The sequence below is a fragment of the Gopherus flavomarginatus genome, chromosome 3 (assembly GCF_025201925.1).
Source record: "Gopherus flavomarginatus isolate rGopFla2 chromosome 3, rGopFla2.mat.asm, whole genome shotgun sequence".
In the NCBI taxonomy this organism is placed as follows: domain Eukaryota; kingdom Metazoa; phylum Chordata; order Testudines; family Testudinidae; genus Gopherus; species Gopherus flavomarginatus.
In genome coordinates this window covers 130,676,154-130,695,876 of record NC_066619.1, presented here as the reverse complement: position 1 = coordinate 130,695,876, position 19,723 = coordinate 130,676,154, and the positions used below count along the sequence as shown (strand labels likewise).

The window sequence follows — 19,723 nt, the reverse complement described above, 5'->3', positions numbered from 1 at the left end:
CTAACAAGTACTTCTCCCACCATCCATGGGATGTTGGGTTTAACACTAAATCAGAAGAATAAATGTCATCTAGTGAACCACCACCACCTTCCTGTAGCACCTAGACACAAAGACATTTCAAACATAAGTACTAATTAAATACCATGGACCAATGCTTTTTAGTGCAGAGTAATATTTTTATATTCTAGATCTAAAGGAAGGTTTCATCTGCAATCAAATTTACTAATGAGAAACACAAAATAGTAACACACAGGTAGAGCGACCACGAGAGATTGGACCTGTCTGGAAAACAGTGCAAGACTGACTGGTAGTGATGATAAATTGCAGATATGAGAATCTTTTGCTTGAACAGTCTGTATCCGGAATGAGTGAGAAGAGATCAAATATAAGTCTAGGAGGATAGGTAACATTTTCAAAGTGCTAAAGTCTCATTAAAAGTCAATATTGTACTGACTTTTAAAGAGAATTAGGCTTCTAAGTGCCTGTCACTTTTGAAAACAGGATGTAAGCACCCAAGTCACTTAAGTGGTTTTGAAAATTTTACCAGATATTAAAATTAGGGTCATTAGGGTCTAAAATGGCCTAATGAGACCATACTTGGTGCATCTGTTGTGCACTTTATTGGTTCTGTAAAAGCAGCAGAGGGTCCTGTGGCACTTTACAGACTAACAGACGTTTTGGAGCATGAGCTCTTGTGGGTGAATACCCACTTCGTCCGACGAAGTGGGTATTCACCCACAAGAGCTCATGCTCCAAAACGTTTGTTAGTCTGTAAAGTGCCACAGGACCCTCTGCTGCTTTTACAGAACCAGACTAACACTGGTACCCCTCTGATACTTTATTGGTTCTGAAAATTCAGGAACAATACAAAAAGCAACCAAAATGATACAAGGATCAGACAACATGAAAGACTGAAGAAGCTATATATAATCTAAGAAGAACGCTTGGGGAAATAACTAGGGTATTATAACATTTTAAAAGCTGGTCCGACAAGCAACAATGGACTGAAGCAAAGAAAGCTTAGGCTCAATATTACAAGCTAAAAAGAATGGTAGAAGAACAGACTTACGGAGGTAGTCATAAAACCAACACTGCAGATATTCAAGATGAGGTTGGTAAGGCTTTGGTGAGAATAACGTGCCATGTAGCTCCACAAATTGCGGAGGTATCACTGGAGAAACCAAGTGATGTTTTGTAGCCCTCGTAGTGCTACGCTGAAGGGTGCTCTTCACTGGTCCCATATTATAATTCTGCCACCATTTTGGAAGCAAGGTTGTGATTTCTCTTTGTGGAACTCATCCCCTTCTCTAGATATTGGTTAAGTATCCCTATTGGAAATGATAGACAGTGCCTTTATTTAAAGCTGTATCTTTAAATACTTCTGAGGAGCAAATGGACTAGGTTAATAATAATTGGAGAGATACCTATCTCCTAGAACTGAAAGGGACCTTGAAAGGTCATTGAGTCCAGTCCTCTGCCTTCACTAGCAGGACCAAGTACTGATTTTTGCCCCAGATCCTTAAGTGGCCCCCTTAAGGACTGAACTCCCAACCCTGGGTTTAGCAGGCCAATGCTCAAACCACTGAGCCATCCCTCCCCCCCTCACTCAGATTGCAGTGTCAGGTATTTTTCAACCTTTTCCTCGGGTACTGCTAGAAGGTCTTCACCCACCTCCCCCACTTCCATTTGAAACTACAGGAGTTGACCACTGTGCTGTATCATCAAAATACTTAGTATATTTTCCATTACTGAAGTAGGAACATTGCTAGTGCAGAGCACTCAATGCACGTTTGTTTACTAAGTAGGATTACCTCCTTCTTTCATTATATAAAGCTTGTGTTTAAGTGTGAAAAATTAATTAATTCTCTACTTCCACACCATCACCTTTGCAAATACATGCACAGTTTTTCCATGTACTAAGCACTGGTTCATTTTTAAACACATTTGCCAGATTTGGCACATTATTACTGGTTGAATTCTATTAGTGTGGTGAAACTGAACGCTTAGCAAAAGATCTTTACGTTGTATTTACTTCGTAAGAATTAAGTGGCATTGCATTTGTTCGCTAGTATTTCTAATACACAATTCTTATGACAGAAGAAGGGAGTTTTAGGCTATCGTTGAAATCATTCATTTTGGCTCTGGCTATGCTACAACTTTACTCAGTTTTTAAATGATTAACGTGGTTTGCATCTCCACTACTCATTGAAGTCATCTGTGCTAAGTGTGTCCCAGGCCTGACAAGGGGAAGTCTCACACAGTTTACATTTACAGCTATGCTATTTTAAATTAACCCGCTCACAAGTAAAAAACATTGTACGCATATCAATTCCCCTTCATGGATTTGAAAACATAGCTTAAGTAGCTTTCAGAAGAGGACATGGATGATATAAAAACAGTTACGGAATTCGTTTAATTGATCATGCTTATAAAACAAACTATATTAATTAAGATATTTTCAAAGACTATGCTGGGCCCCATCCTGGAACTGGATCTGCTCATGCTGAGCTCCATTGACTTCAGTGGTTTGCAGTACGGGCAGATCCAGGATTGGGGCCAAAGCGAAGACAGGGTTTCTTGTTGAGTGAACCTTTAGAGTTCATGCTGAAAGTGAAAATGTAATTGCACCAAGCCACAAGACTGAATAAACCTTGATTTGCAGAAGTGCTCAAAACATGCATATCAAAGGGTAGTAAAAAAGCAAAATCTGCTGATAACACGGTTTTTGCTATTTATCCAGAGAATCCCAAAAAGCAAGGATTAAGTCTAAGCAGAGAAAACCGTTCCTTTTCTATCCCTTATTAGTAAAATCTAGGCAAAAATAAATAAATCACAACAGACTCTTCCACCCAGAAACTCATCTCACATTCTGACTTTTGACTCTTCCCCTCCCTAAACAACTAGAAAAATGTCTCTAGAATAAAATAGAACAAGAAAATATTATTTACATATTTCTTCTGAAAAAATAAATCTAGTTCTCCATTATGTTTTTATGATTTATTCAAACATAATATAATGGAGTTACCATAATAACTGTTAGAGCTAAAAAACAATCTGAGCCCTTTTCTGGGTAGCATTGAATTGCTACTATACCCCATAAAGAGCAAGCAGAACTGGAATGTGCACAGTGAAAGAAAAGGCATAAATGACACTCTTCTGCCAAATTAATTTCTTCCACTAGTATGTGTTTGCTATAAAAATAAAGTTTAGGTGACATCCAAAAAGTTTCAAAGTTTCAATAAATAAATACATATTACCAATGCTCCAAGTTTGCACTAGCACAAGAAATAATATGGAGCTTATGATCTATAAGAGTATTTTCTTATAGTTGAATCTGTAATTAAATATGCTTCATTCTAACCTGTCACCTGGCAGAATCTCTATCAGCTAAGGCTAGATTTTAAAACCAGACCCATTCAAGTGCTTTACTTGCATGTCTTAACTGCCAGCTGCAAGTCAAAAGCTACTCTGCAGCAAAACAATCTTTTTAAAAAATTCCTCTCAATACCAACCAATACCATAGCCACACTTTGTTTTATACACACACAGTTTTAAAAAAAATGTATAAATTTTAGCTTCTTTTCAAGCTCTGAATAAACATATTGAACCATCACTACACACTATATTAAGGTGTATTAGGAATTACGCCTTTTGCAGGGAAATACAGTTGACTTTCTGTAAACAGGTTATTTTAGTTCTGAACTCTTTACAGATCTGTCAAGCTCTTCACTGGAACTTTGACAAACAACCCCCAAACACCCTTCATTTTGAAGTGTAGGAATTTCTCCTGAAGTCAGCTTTAAAATACCCAATATAAAAATCTTTTGTACTCAGTGCCACATAAATATACCTTACACGCCATTTACTACCCGACTTCTGTACTTTGCTTCTTTTCCAGGCATCAATAAATAAATCTAGGTACTTAAAATCCTCTATTGGTCACTAATCTCAAGCTTTGAATCCCTATCTTTCCCTGCAATGCTCTAGTGCTACCCCCCCAATCAAATCCCCAACCGGCTCCGGAATATTTGAAGACGACTCTGGAAACTCGACGATCTTTCATTCCCCGCCGCGGCAGCGCTTGGGGCCGGTGGCCGCTGGCTCCTCCCCGGCAGGGGAGCACGCGAGACTCGCACGTGTTTTCGGGGCCGCTCCAGTCCCCGGCTCCGCTTTCAGTCTCCGGCCAGCGACGATTGCGCGGGGCTGGGCCGAGCCCCCGTCTCCCGGGCAGTCTCCGTCCCACTCCGGCCGGCGGCTTCAGCAGGCGCCGGTCTCTGGCGCGGCGGGCTCGGCGGCGCCCTCTGGCGGCGGCGGCGGCGGGGCGGGCGCGCCCGCGGCGCTGATGTGGCAGCCGCTGGAGAGGTGGCTGCGGACGCGGCCCTGCAGCTGGGTGACCTGGGCCCGCAGGAGGCTGGCGGTGGCGGCCAGCTCGGCGTTCTGCCCCTTCAGCGCCTTCACCTTCTCCTCCAGCCGCGCGATCCGCTCCAGCTTCCGCCGCCGGCACTTGGAGGCCGCGATGCGGTTCCGCAGCCGCTTCCGCTCGGCCTTTAGCCGCTCCTGGCTCTCCGCGTCCAGCGGCGACAGCGAGGGCGGCGTCGGGGCGCTGCTGCCCGCCTCGCCCGGCGGAGGCGCCTCGGGCACAGTCTGCGGCTCCTCCAGGGCCCTGGCGGCGCCGGGAGCGGGGAGGCGGCCGCTGCCCAGCGCCGGCGGGGCGGGGGCGGGAGCGGGGAAGGGCAGGCCCGGCGGGCCGGCGGAGTAGGCGCTGCCCGCGGGGCTCAGCGGCCCGGCCGGGTTGAAGCTGCCGAGGTTGGTGTAGACGGCGGGCGGGTCGGCGGCGGGCCGGCAGGGCCCCGGGGACAGCGGCGCCCCCAGCAGCTGGTTCTGCTTGTGCAGGTCGGCCAGGGCCTTGACGAAGCCGTCGGCGAATCCCTCCTGCTCCTGCGTCACCTGCTGGCGGTAGAGGAAGGGCCCGGCCGCGGGGGGCGGGGCGGCGGCGGGGCAGGGGCTGGCGGGGCCCAGGCCGGGGCTGCCTTGGATCAGCAGCTGCTCCAGGTCCGCCGCGGGCGGCAGCTTCAGCAGCGGCAGCTCCGCAGGGGACCCGGCCGCCAACAGAGCCGCCTCCGGGCCGCCCCTGCCGCCGGCTCCTCCCCCCGCTGCCGAGCCCGGGGGCGCCGCGGCGGGGATGAGCCTGAGCGCTGCGCCGCTCCGGGTGCCGCCGGGCGGCCGCAGTGTGTAGGACCCCGGCAGCGCCGAGGGGGAGGCGGCCGCCCCCGCCGCCATCTCCCGCTTCTTACCGGCCCCGAGCAGCAGTTTGTGCCCCGCCGCCTCCACCCCTGCCCCGGGACCGCTGCCGAAGCCGGGGAGCGGCACGAAGTCGGGCAGCAGCTCCAGCCCCTCCTCGGGGTAGAACGGGGCCTCCATCTTCACCGCCGCCCGGCCGCTGCGGCCGCCGCTCATCCTGCCCTCCCGGCCGGCCAGGGGGGCCGCCCCGCCTCCGGCCGGAGCGGGCGCAAGGGGACCCCCCGCGGGGACTGGTCGCTCGCCTGGGAGGTCGGGGGGCCCCCGCCCGCCTCAGCCCGGCACCCAGGGGAAGGAGATCCAGAGCCGCATGCACGGCAGGGAGGTGGGCTGCCTGCGCCCGGGGCGCCCAGGCTCTGCTCGGCGCGGTGTCCGCGATGGGGGGCGGGGGCGGCCTCACCCCTGGCAGGCGGGTCGGCTCCCACCGGGGGCAGCTGCAGCCTCCTCCGCCGCCCAGGGCTCCGCGCCTTCGGCTTGTGGCATTTACTGAAACTCCTACAGGGGAACTGATGTCAAACCCCCTCCCAGCAGCAGCGCCGCCTTCGCGCCCGCTCTCTCCGCCCCTCCGGCGGCCGCGGCTCTCTCCCTCCCGCCTGGGCATGGGAGCGCACACAGCTCCGCGCTGGCAGCTGCCCACACATCCGCCCACACACGCTCCCTTGCTGCGGGCTGATCAGTTCTGCCAGCTGGGAAAGGGGGGTTGGCAGCGCGCTGCCCCTTGGTGGGCGCTGTGGGCGTGTGTGTGGGGAGGGGGGGGTGATTATTAACGATCGCTCTTCATCTCCTTCCTTGCACACAGAAGCAGGGGCTTGTGCTGCTCCTCGAGCTCTCCCACTGGCCGTAACGCACAGCTTCCCGACCTAGTCTGTAGCTTGACCTGTTTGCATCCCTCTAGACTGCTAGGGAGAGGCACGGGGAACAGACTGACCCAGTAACGCAGCGGAGGGGATTGTATACAGTGCAGCGTTTAGGGGGGAGGACAAGGGATGAAATCATCACCCAGTAAGCTGACTCTCTTAGCATACTTTCTGCCTGGAAGTCTGCAAAGGGAATGCGCAGGTTGCCTAATTAAGCAGTGAAAAATCAGGAAATACCGAATTGAAAGTTCCACCTGCGACCCTAACTGTGCCTCATTAGCCTGCCTTCTGACACCATCTTTAATTGCCTGGTTTATTGTGTCTCAGATAACACAGCAGAATATTCTTACCGTTTTCTAATGACCTTGTAAAGAGCATCTTGCAAAGTGTGCGGTGAACGAGGCAGTGCTGTGAAGCTGCCCTCCCCTAGTATTCGGTGTACAGTAACATAGGCTAGGGCAGTGGTTCTCAAACTTTTTCTCAATTGCTGAGGGTCTCAGTGGATCACTTAATGAGCTTTCCAAATGTTGTTTGTACTGTTAGCTAAGTATTGTAAAGTGCTTTGGATAAAAGCAATACATATATAAATTAAAGTATTTTGTTCTACAAATACAAGCACATAATTCATATTTTTAATATCAGTAGTCTTACCTTGCTAATGAGATGGATGTCTCCTCTCTCCCCGGCCGCGGCAGTCCCTGAACTGGGGCTGGGAAGGTGGGGGGGTCCTCTGGGTCTCCCCTGGGATGGTAGCCACTGAGCTTGGGCTGGGAAGGACGGGGGGGGGGGGGGTCTCTCCCCAGCAACCACAGCCCTGGAGCTGGGGAAAGTTGCCTTTTTCTCTGGCTACTGCAGCCCTGCACATCCCAAATTCCCCCCATTCCCTCTTTTCACCACACTGCCTCCTCCCACCTGCCCCTTATTCCCCCTAAAGGCCACCACTTCCTCTTACATATGCATCTCTCTCCAGGTCCTGCATGGCTCCACTAATAGGTGGGTGGCCCTTCAATCTCTCATGTGCGGCCGCCCAGGGGTGCGCCTTAGAACGGTGGTTTTCAAACCATGGGTCGCGACCCAGTACTGAGTCACGGTAGCTCTGGCCAGCACCGCTGACTGAGCTGTTAAAAATCCCATCGGCAGTGCTGCCTGGCTAAGGTAGCCTACTGCTTACCTGTCCTGATACCGTGCTGTGACCCGGAAGAGGGTAGCAGCAGGTCGGGGGGGCCATAGGGCTCCATGCACTGGCCCACCCTGAGCACTGGCTCCACATTCCCATTGGCTGGTTCCTGGTGAATGGGAACTGGGGGGGGGCAGTGCCTGTGGCTGAGTGCCATGCATCCCCATTTCGAGCCTGCATCCCCGAGCCCAGCCCCCCTCCTGTACCCCTGCCCCAGCCCAGAGCCCTCTTCCACACCCTGAACCTGATTCTTAGCCCCCCCAGCCGAGCCCTGACCCCATTCTGCACCCCAATCCCATGCCCCAGCCCACAGCCCCCTCCCCCTCCCTGAACCCCTCATTCCTGGCCCCACCCCACAGCCCTCACCCTGCACCCCAACCCTCTGCCCCAGCCCTGAGCCCCTCCTACACCCCAAGCCTCTCATCCCCAGCTCTGTTGGATTGTGGGCATCAACAATTTTCTTCAACTGGGCCCTAAAAAAAAAGTTTTAAAACCATTTCCTTAGAGCAGGTGTAGGCAACCTATGGCACTGATTTTCAGTGGCACTCACACTGCCCAGGTCCTGGCCACTAGTCTGAGGGGCTCTGCATTTTAAATTAATTTTAAATGAAGCTTCTTAAACATTTTAAAAACCTTCTTTACATACAATAGTTTAGTATTATAGACTTATAGAAAGAGATCTTCTGAAAACGTTAAAATGTATTACTGGCACGCGAAACCTTAAATTAGAGTGAATACATGAAGACTTGGCACACCGCTTCTGAAAGGTTGCCGACCCCTGCCTTAGAGGGAACTATCAGTGGACCTCTTGAATGGATCTCGCAGACCACAGTTTGAAAACCTCTGGGCTAGGGCTTTGCAGAATACCTTGCCTTAGTCAATGTCTACCCTGTATACAACTGACTCATGAATTCTTTATCTACTATACACTGGGTACAACTGTGACGTTTCCCTCTGGTGTTGTCTGAACTGGTGATCTGCTAGGTCTCTCCAATCCTTGACTCTGGGAGCCAGACTTACCCTGCTCTGTTGTGAGAACCCCGACTCCTGGGCTGTTCACGCACAGCCTCTGGCATGTAAGTTGCTCCCAACTACTTGCAAGTGAATGACACTAGCCAATATCGCTGGTCCCAGACGCAACCCTAGGAACCTCCGTCTTGCAGTGTCCGGTTATGCCTGCTGGACACTGAAAGCTTATATATGTTTGTCAATTTAACAATGAAATTGATATATACCAGGTTTGTTATACCAAGGGGAGCCTCTGACATGCTTCAAACCAAACACACTGCTTCAGGTAGAATAAACAAACAGATGTATTAACTATAAAGGTAGATTTTAAGAGATTATAAGTCTAAACATAACAAGTCAGATTTGGTCAAATGAAATAAAAGCAAAATGCATTCTACGCTGATCTTAACACTCTCAATTTCCTTACAAACTTAGATGCAAAAGTAACAGGCTGGCTGGTTACTTTTCAGTCAGGCTCTCCCCTTTGATCAGCGTTTCAGTTGCTTGGTGGTGGTGTCTGTAGATGTAAGCTGAAGAGAGAGAGTATGGCAAACCTCTCTCCCTTTTATCATGTTCTTTCTTCCCTCTTGGCTTTGCCCCCCTCCTCAGAGTCAGGTGAGCATTACCTCATCACAGTCCGAAACTGCCCAAAGGAAGGGGGTGACTCCCTCGATGGTCTAACAGATTATTTTGTTGCTGCCTAAGCCAGTGTTCATGTTCCTGTGAGGCTGCGCTGGGTTTGTCCCATCCATGCCCTGATGAGATGTAAACTGCCTCTCTCTTCTTGGAGAGTATTTGCATGGGCTTGCTTTAAGCCATGAGGACACATTTTCAGTCTCATAACTATATACATGAAATTATAACCTATAACATTACTGTGACAATTACTATAACATCATTATAACAGCCATGCCCAGTGCATCATGAGCCTTCTGAAGACACCCAACGTGACAAACTGCATTGGATACCACACAATAATTTTATAAAGATGAAGATGGGGGTGTAGGGTGTTCCCCTCGAGGTACAGAGCATCACAACAACAAAATAGTAGAAAATGCTAAATGGGTTCAAGGTTGTAGGGGGGAAATTATGTATTGTATTTTTGAGCTGTAAGAGCACTGTATCATAGATTAACAGAATGGGGGGATTTACAATTTTTTAAAATCTCTATTTAAAATTCCTTGGGTCAGGGGTATTAATATGGCCCTGACCAGGCTGATGATAGCTCCTTTTGAGCGACTCAGTGCTTGTCATCTTCAGCTTGCTGAATGAATGAACCTCAGGCCCTCTGCCCCTATTATCCACTAGTCATCCGCCCCGCCAAGGAATTCCTCCGTCTCTGCTCCCCATCACATTTCATCTACTCAGCTGACTTCCTGGCACATTTCAGTGCTTCTGTCCCTGCACCTCCAAACCAAGCTCCTTTTCCTCCAGGGCCTCTACAGGATGCTGGCCTGTTCAGCTTCTCCCTATCCACCTGGCTTAGGGTATGTCTACACTGCCTATGTTACAGTGCGGCCACAGCCGTGCTGTGATGTGGGCAGTGTAGACATGCTTTATTGCTGGGGAAGAGCTCTCCCAGTGATACCTCCCTCACCCCAAATGAGTGGTGCTAGTTTTATCAAGCGCTGTCTATACTGGTGCTTTTCAGCGCTAAAACTTTTGTCGCTCGGGTGTGTGAATTTTCACACCCCTTAACGACTAAAGTTTTAATGCTGAAAGTGGAAGTGTAGTAGGGTGACTAGATGTCTCGCTTTCATAGGGAAAGTTCCAATATTTGGAGCTTTTTATAATATGGACTCCTATTACCCCCCACCCCTTGTCCCGATTTTTCACACTTGCTATCTGGTCACCCTACAATGCAGACACAAGCCTTAGTTACACTTCCAGGCGGCTCTCCGCTCTGGCAGTGGCCTATGCTGCTGCTGCTTCCCTCTCACTGTTTTGTCCCGAAAAACAGCAAGTGGGAGAGAAGCTAGGAGGCAGGAAGCAGCTCCAAGAGGGAAGGAGCCCTGACCTGCCTGACGTTTGCCACTTCACCCAGGGGAGCAGCCATTAGCAGCTAGAGGGGACAGAATTGCTGACCAAAGGCAGGAGAGTGGGACTCAGCAAACAGGTGACCAGATGTCCCCATTTTATATGGACAGTCCTCATTTTTGGGTCTTTTTCTTATATAGGCTCCTAGTATCCCCCACCATGTCCTGATTTCTCACACTTGAGGTCTGGCCACCCTATCAGCAAATGAATCAGGCTGCGGGCCTCAAGCTGGAGCGCGTGCAGAGAGGTACTGCTGGGCTCCTGTCCAGATGTGCGAGCAAAGAGGGCGGAGCAAGGGCAAAGAACAGGGAGGGGGCGGGGAGATTGGGCCCGCGCCGCGCTCGGAGTCTCTGCGCCTATTGGTGGGCTGATCGGAAGACTCCACCCACGCGTAGGGGAACGGCCAATAGAGGAGAGAGACATGCTGTTATCGCGAGAGTTGAGCTGAAGCTGGCAGCGCCATCTTGAAGTCGGGAGAGGCCGTGTCCCTTTTCTGCTCCTAGGGGCTAACAGAGCAGGGGATGGGGGCCGGGCAGTGACTGAGTTAGCTGGGTCCTTGCGCTCCTCTTCTGTGGGTGCCGGAGCGGAGCAGGCGGCCGCCGGCGGGGGAGAATGGTGCAGTCCTGCTCCGCCTACCGCTGCCGGAACCGATACGACAAAGAGAAGCCTATCTCCTTCCACAAGTGAGGACGGGGCAGGAGCGCGCTTGCGCGGGGCGGGAGCGCGCCACGGCCGGGGGAGGAGCCATGCCCGGGGTGCGCGCTGGGGGCGCGGGGAGTAACTGTCATTGGCGAGGAGCCCAGAGCGCGAGCGCCCCGGCTGCTGTGGCGCGCGCTCACCCAGGGGGAGGCCTGCCCAAGTGGGGCTTGTCCCCCTTGCTCCTCTCGCGTGGGGGAGGGGTTTCTGAGGTGGGGCCCCGGTGTGCCCGGCGCTGTACAGACAGCTGGTGAGAGTCTGCCCCATCCCTCCTGGAGAATGGGACGAACCTGCCCTGGCACCCTGGGTCACATGCCTGTTCAGTGCCCGGAGCTGGCAGCAACGTTGTCTGGCGTGGCACGGCCCTAGCCTGCAGGGGGATGTAAACACTGAGCAAATGAGGGGCTGCGCCAGCCCGCCTGTCACTGGATCTGGCTCCATGCATATGCGCTGCTTGGTTTGAGCGTTGTAGGAGAGCATGCAAAGGAGCCTGAGGTTTCTTCACACTTCGCAGGTGTCCTGTGAACATGCTTGTTTGAGGCCTTGCGCTATGTATTGAAATCCTCATTGCCACTTGTTCTTTGGGTGGCCTGGCTCTTTCAGTTCCCCTGAATAACGTGAAAACCTGCCCCTGGGCTCTGGCCTGTCAGCTGATCCATGAAGGTGATCCCTTGTGCCTCTCCATTGCGCCCTTATGCCCAGCAAGGGGATGGCTGTGTTTATCAGCTTGCAAAATCAGGCTCTAAGCAGTGGTGCTGAATGTAACAGTATCGGGGGCTTTTTGTTCCTTGGTTATACAGCAGCTAACACTGGGGGGTCCTGATCCATGACTAGTATTTCTAGATGCTATGCCAATATCTTGTCTTAAGTGTCTTATGTATGTCTACAGTGCTATTGCTTTTTTTAGAAAACCTTGAAATGGAGCTGAAGGTCCATTTCATTTGCAGGTTTCCTCTCACGAGACCTGATCTCTGCAAAAAATGGGAAGCTGCTGTTAAAAGGAAAAACTTCAAACCAACGAAGTATAGCAGCATTTGTTCAGAACACTTTACTCCAGATTGCTTTAAAAGGGAGTGCAACAACAAGCTACTGAAAGAAAATGCTGTGCCCACAATATTTTGTTACACTGAACCCAGTGAGAAGGTAAAGGTAAACACGAAAACTCTTTCTTATAATACATACTTTAATTTATGTATACATAGTCAAATACTGCAGTATAAGTATATATATATATTTTAAAATGCAAAGAAGGGAGAGAAGCAGTGTTAAGGAGATATGGATTTAAGTCTGATAGTTTATTTCTGCACATGTGCAGAGAGCAGGAGAACTTAGAAGGGTCCCGAGACATGTAGAAGAGAGGTATGGTAACAACTAGAAATGCTCTGCTGTTTTTGTGAAGCTTTATGGAAAGGTTCCATTAAGAGCAAGCCATCTTGTGGTTCCACACAATCACCACCTGAGAGCTGAGCCAGTTGGCACTCGGGAAAGGGTTATAAATATGTGAATTGGAGTCATCAGCTGATCGATGCAGGGCCAAAGAGATGCTTCTGACGTGAAGGCTGTGTTCCAAGACTTGTCTCACTTTGGATACAGGTATAGGTTCCTTATCTTGCTGGAAATCAGTGAGTCAAGGTGGGTGAGGTAATATCTTTTATTGGACCAGCAGTTGGTGAGAGAGACAAGTTTTCAAGGTGGAATAGATAGTTTAGCATAAGTAGTTAACCTATATTTCAAGAGACCATTTAAGGTGAAGTAGCCTGTCTCCAGTGCTCTAAATGTCCCAATAACAACTATGTGGGTGAAATGAGACAATCAGTACACGCTTGAATGAACCCACACAGAAAACTGATACATGACAAAAACACCATATCACCTGTAACACTTTTTTCACAAAGCGATCACTTTATATCTGACCTCTCAGTCCTCATCCTTAATGTTCCCTTGAAAATACACCTCTACCCTGATATAACGTGACCCGATATAACGCGGTAAAGTAGTGCTCTGGGCGGGGCTGCGCACTCTGGCAAGTTCGATATAATGCAGTTTCACCTATAACGCGGTAAGATCTTTTGGCTCCCGAGGACAGCGTTATATTGGGGTAGAGGTGTATGTGTTAATACTTATGCTAAACGATCTGTTCCACCTTGTATTCAGCTGTGACGGACTGAGTACATTTCCCAGACCTGAAGAAGAGCTCCGTGTAATCTCAAAAGCTAGTCTCTTTCATCAACTGAAGTAGCTCCAATAAAAGATACTACCACACCCACCTTGTCTCTCTAATATCTTGGGACCAATGTGGCTACAACAACACTACATAGATACCAATTAAGCAGTCAGCTATTAGCTCAGGGACTAGAATTAGCTGCTGACTGCAAAAATCTTTGAACTGCTGTTTTTGCTTAGGAGATTCTCATGTGGTTTGAAGGGAACTGAGAGAGGCTTCCCTTCTCACGCTCTGGAGAATCCAGGGGACACAGGCATATTTTGAAGCCATATTAAAAAATGAGAAGATGTGAAGGCAGTGTGTATATGTGTTAAAGTGTACAAGAGTGTGTGTTCTGTTGCAGACTTACACTGAAATGTATGTAAAGAAACCAAGATGTGGGGGAGCTAACTCTCAATAGGTATCCTTTTTGGATGACAGATCTGAAGTACTGTCCCACATCGATGCATCAACAGAATTTTAGAACAAATTGATAAATTGTAATACGTCACCAGGACCAGATGGCATTCACCCAAAAGTTCTGAAGGAATTCAAATACAAAATTGCAGAACTCCTAACTATAGTATGTAACTGATTGTTGAAACAAGCCTCTGTACCAGATGACCGGAGGATAGCTAATATAACACCAATTTTTAAAACACATTCCAGAGACAATCCTGGCAATTATAGGCTGGTGAGCCTAACTTCAGTAACAGGCAAATTGGTAGAAAATATAGTAAAGAACAGAATTATCAGGTGCAAAGATAAACATGTTTTGTTGGGGAACAGTCAATATGGCTTTTGTAAAGGGAAGTTATGCTTCACCAATATATTAGAGTTGTTTGAGGGTGATGTAAAGTACTTAGATTTTCAGAAAGTCTTTGATGAGGTCCCTCATGAAAGGCTCTTAAGGAAACAAGATAGTCCTGGAATAACAAGACTCTTATGGATCAATAACTGGTTCAAAGATAAGAAATAAAGGGTAGGGATAAATGGTCCATTTTCACAATGGTGAGAGGTTCTCTCAAGGAGCTGTCCTGTTCAACATATTCATTAATGATCTGGAAAATGGAGTGAACAGTGAAATGGCAGCAATTGCTACATATTTATTCAAAATAGCTAAGTCCAGAGCTGACTGCAGAGTTACAAAGAGATCTCACAAAACTGAACGACAAACTGGCAGATGAAATTCAACACTGATAAGTGCAAAGTAATGCACACTAGAAAAATAATTCCATCTACACATATATAATGAAATATCTAATTGAGCTGTTAGCACTGGAGAAAGAGATCTTGGAATCACCTTGGATAGCTCAACGTGCAGCAGCAGTCAAGAAGGGTAACAGTATGTTAGTAACTATTTGGAAGGGGATAGAAAATAAGACAGAAGATATGATGCCACTATATAAATTCCTGGTGTATCTGCACCTTGAATTCTGTGTCCAGTTTTGGTTTCCCCATCTCAAAAAGGATATAGTGGAATGAAAAAGGTTCAGAGAAGGGCAACAAAAATGATCAAGGGTATGGAACAGCTTACATACAAGGAGGTACTAAAAAGATTAAGGCTATTCAGTTTAGAAAAGAGATGACTAAGGGGTGATGTGACAGGTCTGTATAATCATGAATGGCGTGGAAAAATGAATAGAGAGGTTTTATTTACTCTTTCCCACAATACAAAAACCAGGGGTTACTCGATTAAATTAGTAGGTAGCAGGTTTAATACAAACAGGAGGAAATATTCTTTCCACACGACACATAATTAACCTGTGGAACTCATCGCCATGGGATGTTGTGATGGCCAAAAGTATAACTGGGTTGAAAAAGAACTAGCCAAGATGGCTGGGGATGCAACCCCATGCTTGGGATGACCCTAACCCTCAAATTGCCAGAAGCTGGGAGGAAAAGACAGAGATGGATCCCTCTAACTGTTCTGTACACTCCCCCAGAAGCTCTGGTACTGGCCGGGTCGGGAGCGGGGGAAGAGAGAGTGCAGGGCTGGGGTGACGGGGGTGCGGGTGTGGGGAGGGAAGAGAGAGCCCAGGGCTGGGGCGGCGGGGGTGTGGGGAGGGAAGAGAGAGCCCAGGGCTGGGGCGGCGGGGGTGTGGGGAGGGAAGAGAGAGCCCAGGGCTGGGGCGGCGGGGGTGTGGGGAGGGAAGAGAGAGCCCAGGGCTGGGGCGGCGGGGGTGTGGGGAGGGAAGAGAGAGCCCAGGGCTGGGGCAGTAGGGGGTGCGGGTCGGGTTGAGGAGTGGGAAGAGAGAGCCCAGGGCTGGGGTGGCGGGCGTGTGGGGAGGGAAGAGAGAGCCCAGGGCTGGGGTGGCGGGGGTGTGGGGAGGGAAGAGAGAGCCCAGGGCTGGGGCAGTAGGGAGTGCGGGTCGGGTTGAGGGGTGGGAAGAGAGAGCCCAGGGCTGGGGTGGCAGGGGGTGCGGGTTGGGGGAGGTGGGAAGAGAGAGCCCAGGGCTGGGGCGGCAGCGGGTGCGGGTGGGGGGGGCACTGATGGGAGGGGTGAGAGCCCAGGGCTGGGGTTGGGGGCAGCCAAAAAATCTTTTGCTTGGGGCAGCAAAAACCGTAGAGCCAGCCCTGATTCCTACATTCAGGGTTTTTGATCCCATAGCTCTGAGGTTGATGTCTTCTATCTTTTCAGAAAAGAGTGTTACACGCCCTGGCCTGTGCTTTAGCAGAGAGGTAAAATGAAGTGCAAGCAAAAGTGGAGTGTAATGGAAGTATACATAATATTACCTCTGCATTTCCTACTCCCCACCCCTCACACACCTTGTCTGTTACATTCACAGTGTTATTGTCTCCAAACATCAAATGTAGCTCCTCCTGACAGAGCAGGTGTGTTTTTTCTTCATTGCACCACCAAGTTACATACCCAGGCTCTACCCTTGGGACTAAAGTGGGTTAATCTTCCCCTTTGGCACACTGAATGCACGGAACAGGAGTGATTTGGAGGATTCCTAGCTTCTGTAAGGGAGATAAAACATGCACCAATAAGTCTCTTTTCTCTCACCCCTTTGAGAAGGGAACAGAGAGGATGGTGAGAATAGCAGAAGAACAGCAAAAAAAGGCTCAAAGAGAGATATGGGGGGATGACAGAGGGCAAAAAGATGGGAAGAGAGGCACACAGGAAGAGTGGCACACAGGAGAGTGGGCCAATCAAGAAAATAACCTGGTAATAAAGAGGGAATGTAAGTGGAAAATGGAAGGCAGCTGGTAAGAAAGAAAGACAGACACAGTGCATGCAAGAAAAGATGAGCAACTTTCAGGTAAATACACTTTATTTATACTTTCTTCTCTAATTGTGTTTCGTGATAGAAAAGATTAGTATGATGGGAGCCAAATTAGACACAAGAGAAAGGGTGAGGTGCAGAATATTCTAACCAAGTTGCTGCCCATGCCACAGGACAAATATATATCGGGATCAGTGGCAGTTCAGGTTCCTGCATCTGGCCACTGTGCCTCAACCCATGTGGATGGACCATTTCTAGGGAGCAGAGTGTAATTCTCTATCTGCTCATTTGTTCCTTGCCCCCTCTTTTTGTACCGTTAGTAAGGATGCCTGTTAGTGTCAGTTGTGGAGGTGGATTTGGCGATGTGCACAGCTGTTCACTTGGAGCTGTTGTGATATTACCAGCTCATTTGCAGAGGTTTTTAAATGGCCATAGATGGTGGTAACCATTACTCTCAGAGCAGGGTTCAGATTGATGATCTTGATGTAAAAGGCTGTGTAATATTGTTTATTTTAATACCTGTTGCCGTTTTTCCTGGTAGGATCTTTGGGACAAAAACTTCATTGGGTATAAGAAATGCTTTGAATTCGCCCATAATATGTCAGTGATGGATTACCAAGCGAGCAGGCCACGTATACTGAGAGGGAGATCTTTTATGAAAGATGCCATGTGCCATCAGCCAAAAAGGGGAGACTAGAATTGGAGGATACCAATTTCTGCAAGTCTAGTTGTCTGGCAATTGTCAAACTGTCCCAAGTGCTCTAAGGAGGGTGAATTGCTCACTGAGAGACAGCTTTTCCCTTCCTCTTTCCCTTACAATCTTCCCCACGAAGAGGGCTCTGAGAATTACGGTTGACTAGTACAAGTTTGACTTGATCAAAATGCTTGACATCTTCATGTGTGAGGCTAAAAGATGCATTGTGACAAAAAACATAGGTTTATTTTATCTGTGGCACACAACTGGGATTGTCAGATTGAGGTTGTGCTAATGTATACTGATTGATTATACATGGGCACCTACAAGAAACTTTAAATCAACACCAGAAGCAAAACTGACTTTTCAGTTACACTCTGCTTAGTATCATAGTCTATCTGGAGCAGTGTCTAGGCAGTAAATTAAAAACAGATACTAAATTGCTTGGCTCGGATGTCTTGGATAGTGCTGTATTTCCATGGTCTTCTACACCTATATATTAGATCTAGCTTGATCGCTTAGGACTGTGAAAAATTTTGCACCCTGTTAGGTAAGTATGATCCTCATTGTAGACAGAGCTAGGTTGACCTAAGGATTCTTTGTGGCTATTACTTCTTGGAGGGGTGGATTATCTACATTGATAGCAAAACCTCTTCTGTCGATGTAGGAAGCTTCTACACTGCTTATATAGTATAAATGTACCCCTAAAACCTTGTGCTCTGAGGATTTGGCAACAGGTTATGTTATGCAAGTATCTGAGAGGGAGGGATGGCTCAATGGTTTGAGTATTGGCCTGCTAAACCCAGGGTTGTGAGCTCAATCCTTGAGGGGGCCATTTAGGGATCTGGGGAAAAAATCTGTCTGGGGATTTGTCCTGCTTTGAGCAGAGGGTTGGACTAGATGACCTCCTGAGGTCCCTTCCAACCTTGATGTTCTGTCTCTGACACTGTTAATGCCATTAAATGCATTGAGACCATCAAAGCAGACAGTTACAAAATTAACTTCTAGCTCAATGCATCTTTCACCAAGAAGTTCTTAGCTGTTTTTGCTAGATACTGGATTTGCTTACTGGTGTGTTTCAAGAGCACTGTTTCATATGAGTCCAAACAGATGCAATTCTGAATGCTCTCTATATATTTGGGGCAGAAAGGATTTAAGTCTTCCCTCTGTTCATTACCTGTTTTGAGGGGACTTGGGCTAGATAAGTACACTAAGTGTATCTAGATTAAAGTGAGTGAATGTGTTCTTGCCGCTGATAACCCTTCAACCATGTGGCAGAGTTAAAGACTGGACAGTTTATAATTTTATAAGTGTTTTGACAAAGTCTTCAGAAGTGACTAGAGATTTTGGTTGCCTCAATTTCTAGGTGTCCAGCTTGAGACTTTTAAGAAGGTGGGTACTCAGCATTTCTGAAAGCTTTTAAGGTGGCTCAAACGGAGCATTGAAAACTGAGGTTCCCCCAAATCCCAATCACTTTTGAAAATGTAGGTCATCGAACTTCATGAACAGAATTAATGCTAAAAAGGGGGGTGCTTATCACCTGCATTTACTAATTTCAGCAATGCGTACTGCATTGTCAGCTGAGTGCTGCAACTGTTGCATACAGATTACAATGTGGCAATTAGAATGCTGTTTACAAAACAGATTAAAATGTACTTTCTGTCTTGCTGTTTTAGACTGAAGAATTTACAGAGCAACCCGAAGATCTGTCTGCAGCACCACCACCCCCACCACCCCCTCCTCCTCTGCTACCACCTGCCCCACCGCAACCTTCCTTTCCTTTGTCTCAAATAGATGCAAGATTGGTAGATCCAAGTATTGGATTATTAATGCCTCCTCTCCAGACCCCTAATAATCTTGCCGTTTTCTGTGATCACAACTATACCGTAGAGGATACAGTACATCAAAGAAAGAGGATTCAGCAGCTCGAGGAACAAGTTGAAAAACTACGAAAGAAGCTCAAGACAGCGCAGCAGCGATGCAGACGTCAGGAAAGACAGATTGAAAAACTGCGAGAGATTGTTCAGTTTCAGAAGGAAAAAGACATAGTGGCAGGAAAAGGCTATGTGATTCTACCTAATGACTATTTTGAAATCGTAGAAGTACCTGCATAAAAACATTGACGTTAATTTTAAAGGGGCAGTGCCAAATAGCCTCTTCAGACTAACGCAGAAGTTCAATTTAAAAACGAATGCTTTCTAATTGTGTGTAAAACCATTCTAAAAATAATAAAGAAGGTATAAAATACTCAATAGAGCACAGTTTGTTTGTTTGTTCATTGTCATTGCAGCTTTTAACACTTTTAATTAGACTTGGCAGAATTAGACTTTTTTTAATAATATTGATGGAAAATATCTTTTTTTTTTATTTGTAAGAGTTTTTTTTTTAATAAGTTTCCACAGGAGTGAACATTTAAATTATGGGGCGGGGTCAGATAATTCTTTAATGACAATAGATAAAGCTTTAATTTTTTTGAGTTGCAGTATAACTATTAAAACACAAATTGTCAACGTTACATGTCAA

At 47.9% G+C, this 19,723-nt stretch overlaps 2 protein-coding genes across 3 annotated transcripts; one reads left to right on the top strand and one right to left on the bottom strand.

Moving 5' to 3' along the window:
• Positions 1 to 3,917: 3,917 nt before the first annotated feature.
• On the bottom strand, positions 3,918 to 5,457 carry LOC127047346 (transcription factor JunD-like). The gene has a single exon (XM_050945466.1). The coding sequence runs from the start codon at positions 5,455 to 5,457 to the stop codon at positions 4,258 to 4,260; it is 1,200 nt and encodes a 399-aa protein (XP_050801423.1). The 3' UTR covers positions 3,918 to 4,257.
• A 4,173-nt stretch (positions 5,458 to 9,630) lies between these two features.
• THAP1 (THAP domain containing 1) lies at positions 9,631 to 19,447 on the top strand. Of its 2 annotated transcripts, none has more exons than XM_050944389.1 (3): positions 9,631 to 11,060; positions 12,021 to 12,216; positions 18,877 to 19,447. In XM_050944389.1, the coding sequence occupies exons 1-3, from the start codon at positions 10,990 to 10,992 to the stop codon at positions 19,312 to 19,314; spliced, it is 705 nt and encodes a 234-aa protein (XP_050800346.1). In that variant the 5' UTR covers positions 9,631 to 10,989; the 3' UTR covers positions 19,315 to 19,447. The 2 variants fall into 2 exon arrangements, with proteins under 2 accessions (XP_050800346.1, XP_050800345.1); XM_050944388.1 differs by having other exon boundaries at positions 12,021 to 12,222.
• Positions 19,448 to 19,723: the final 276 nt, after the last annotated feature.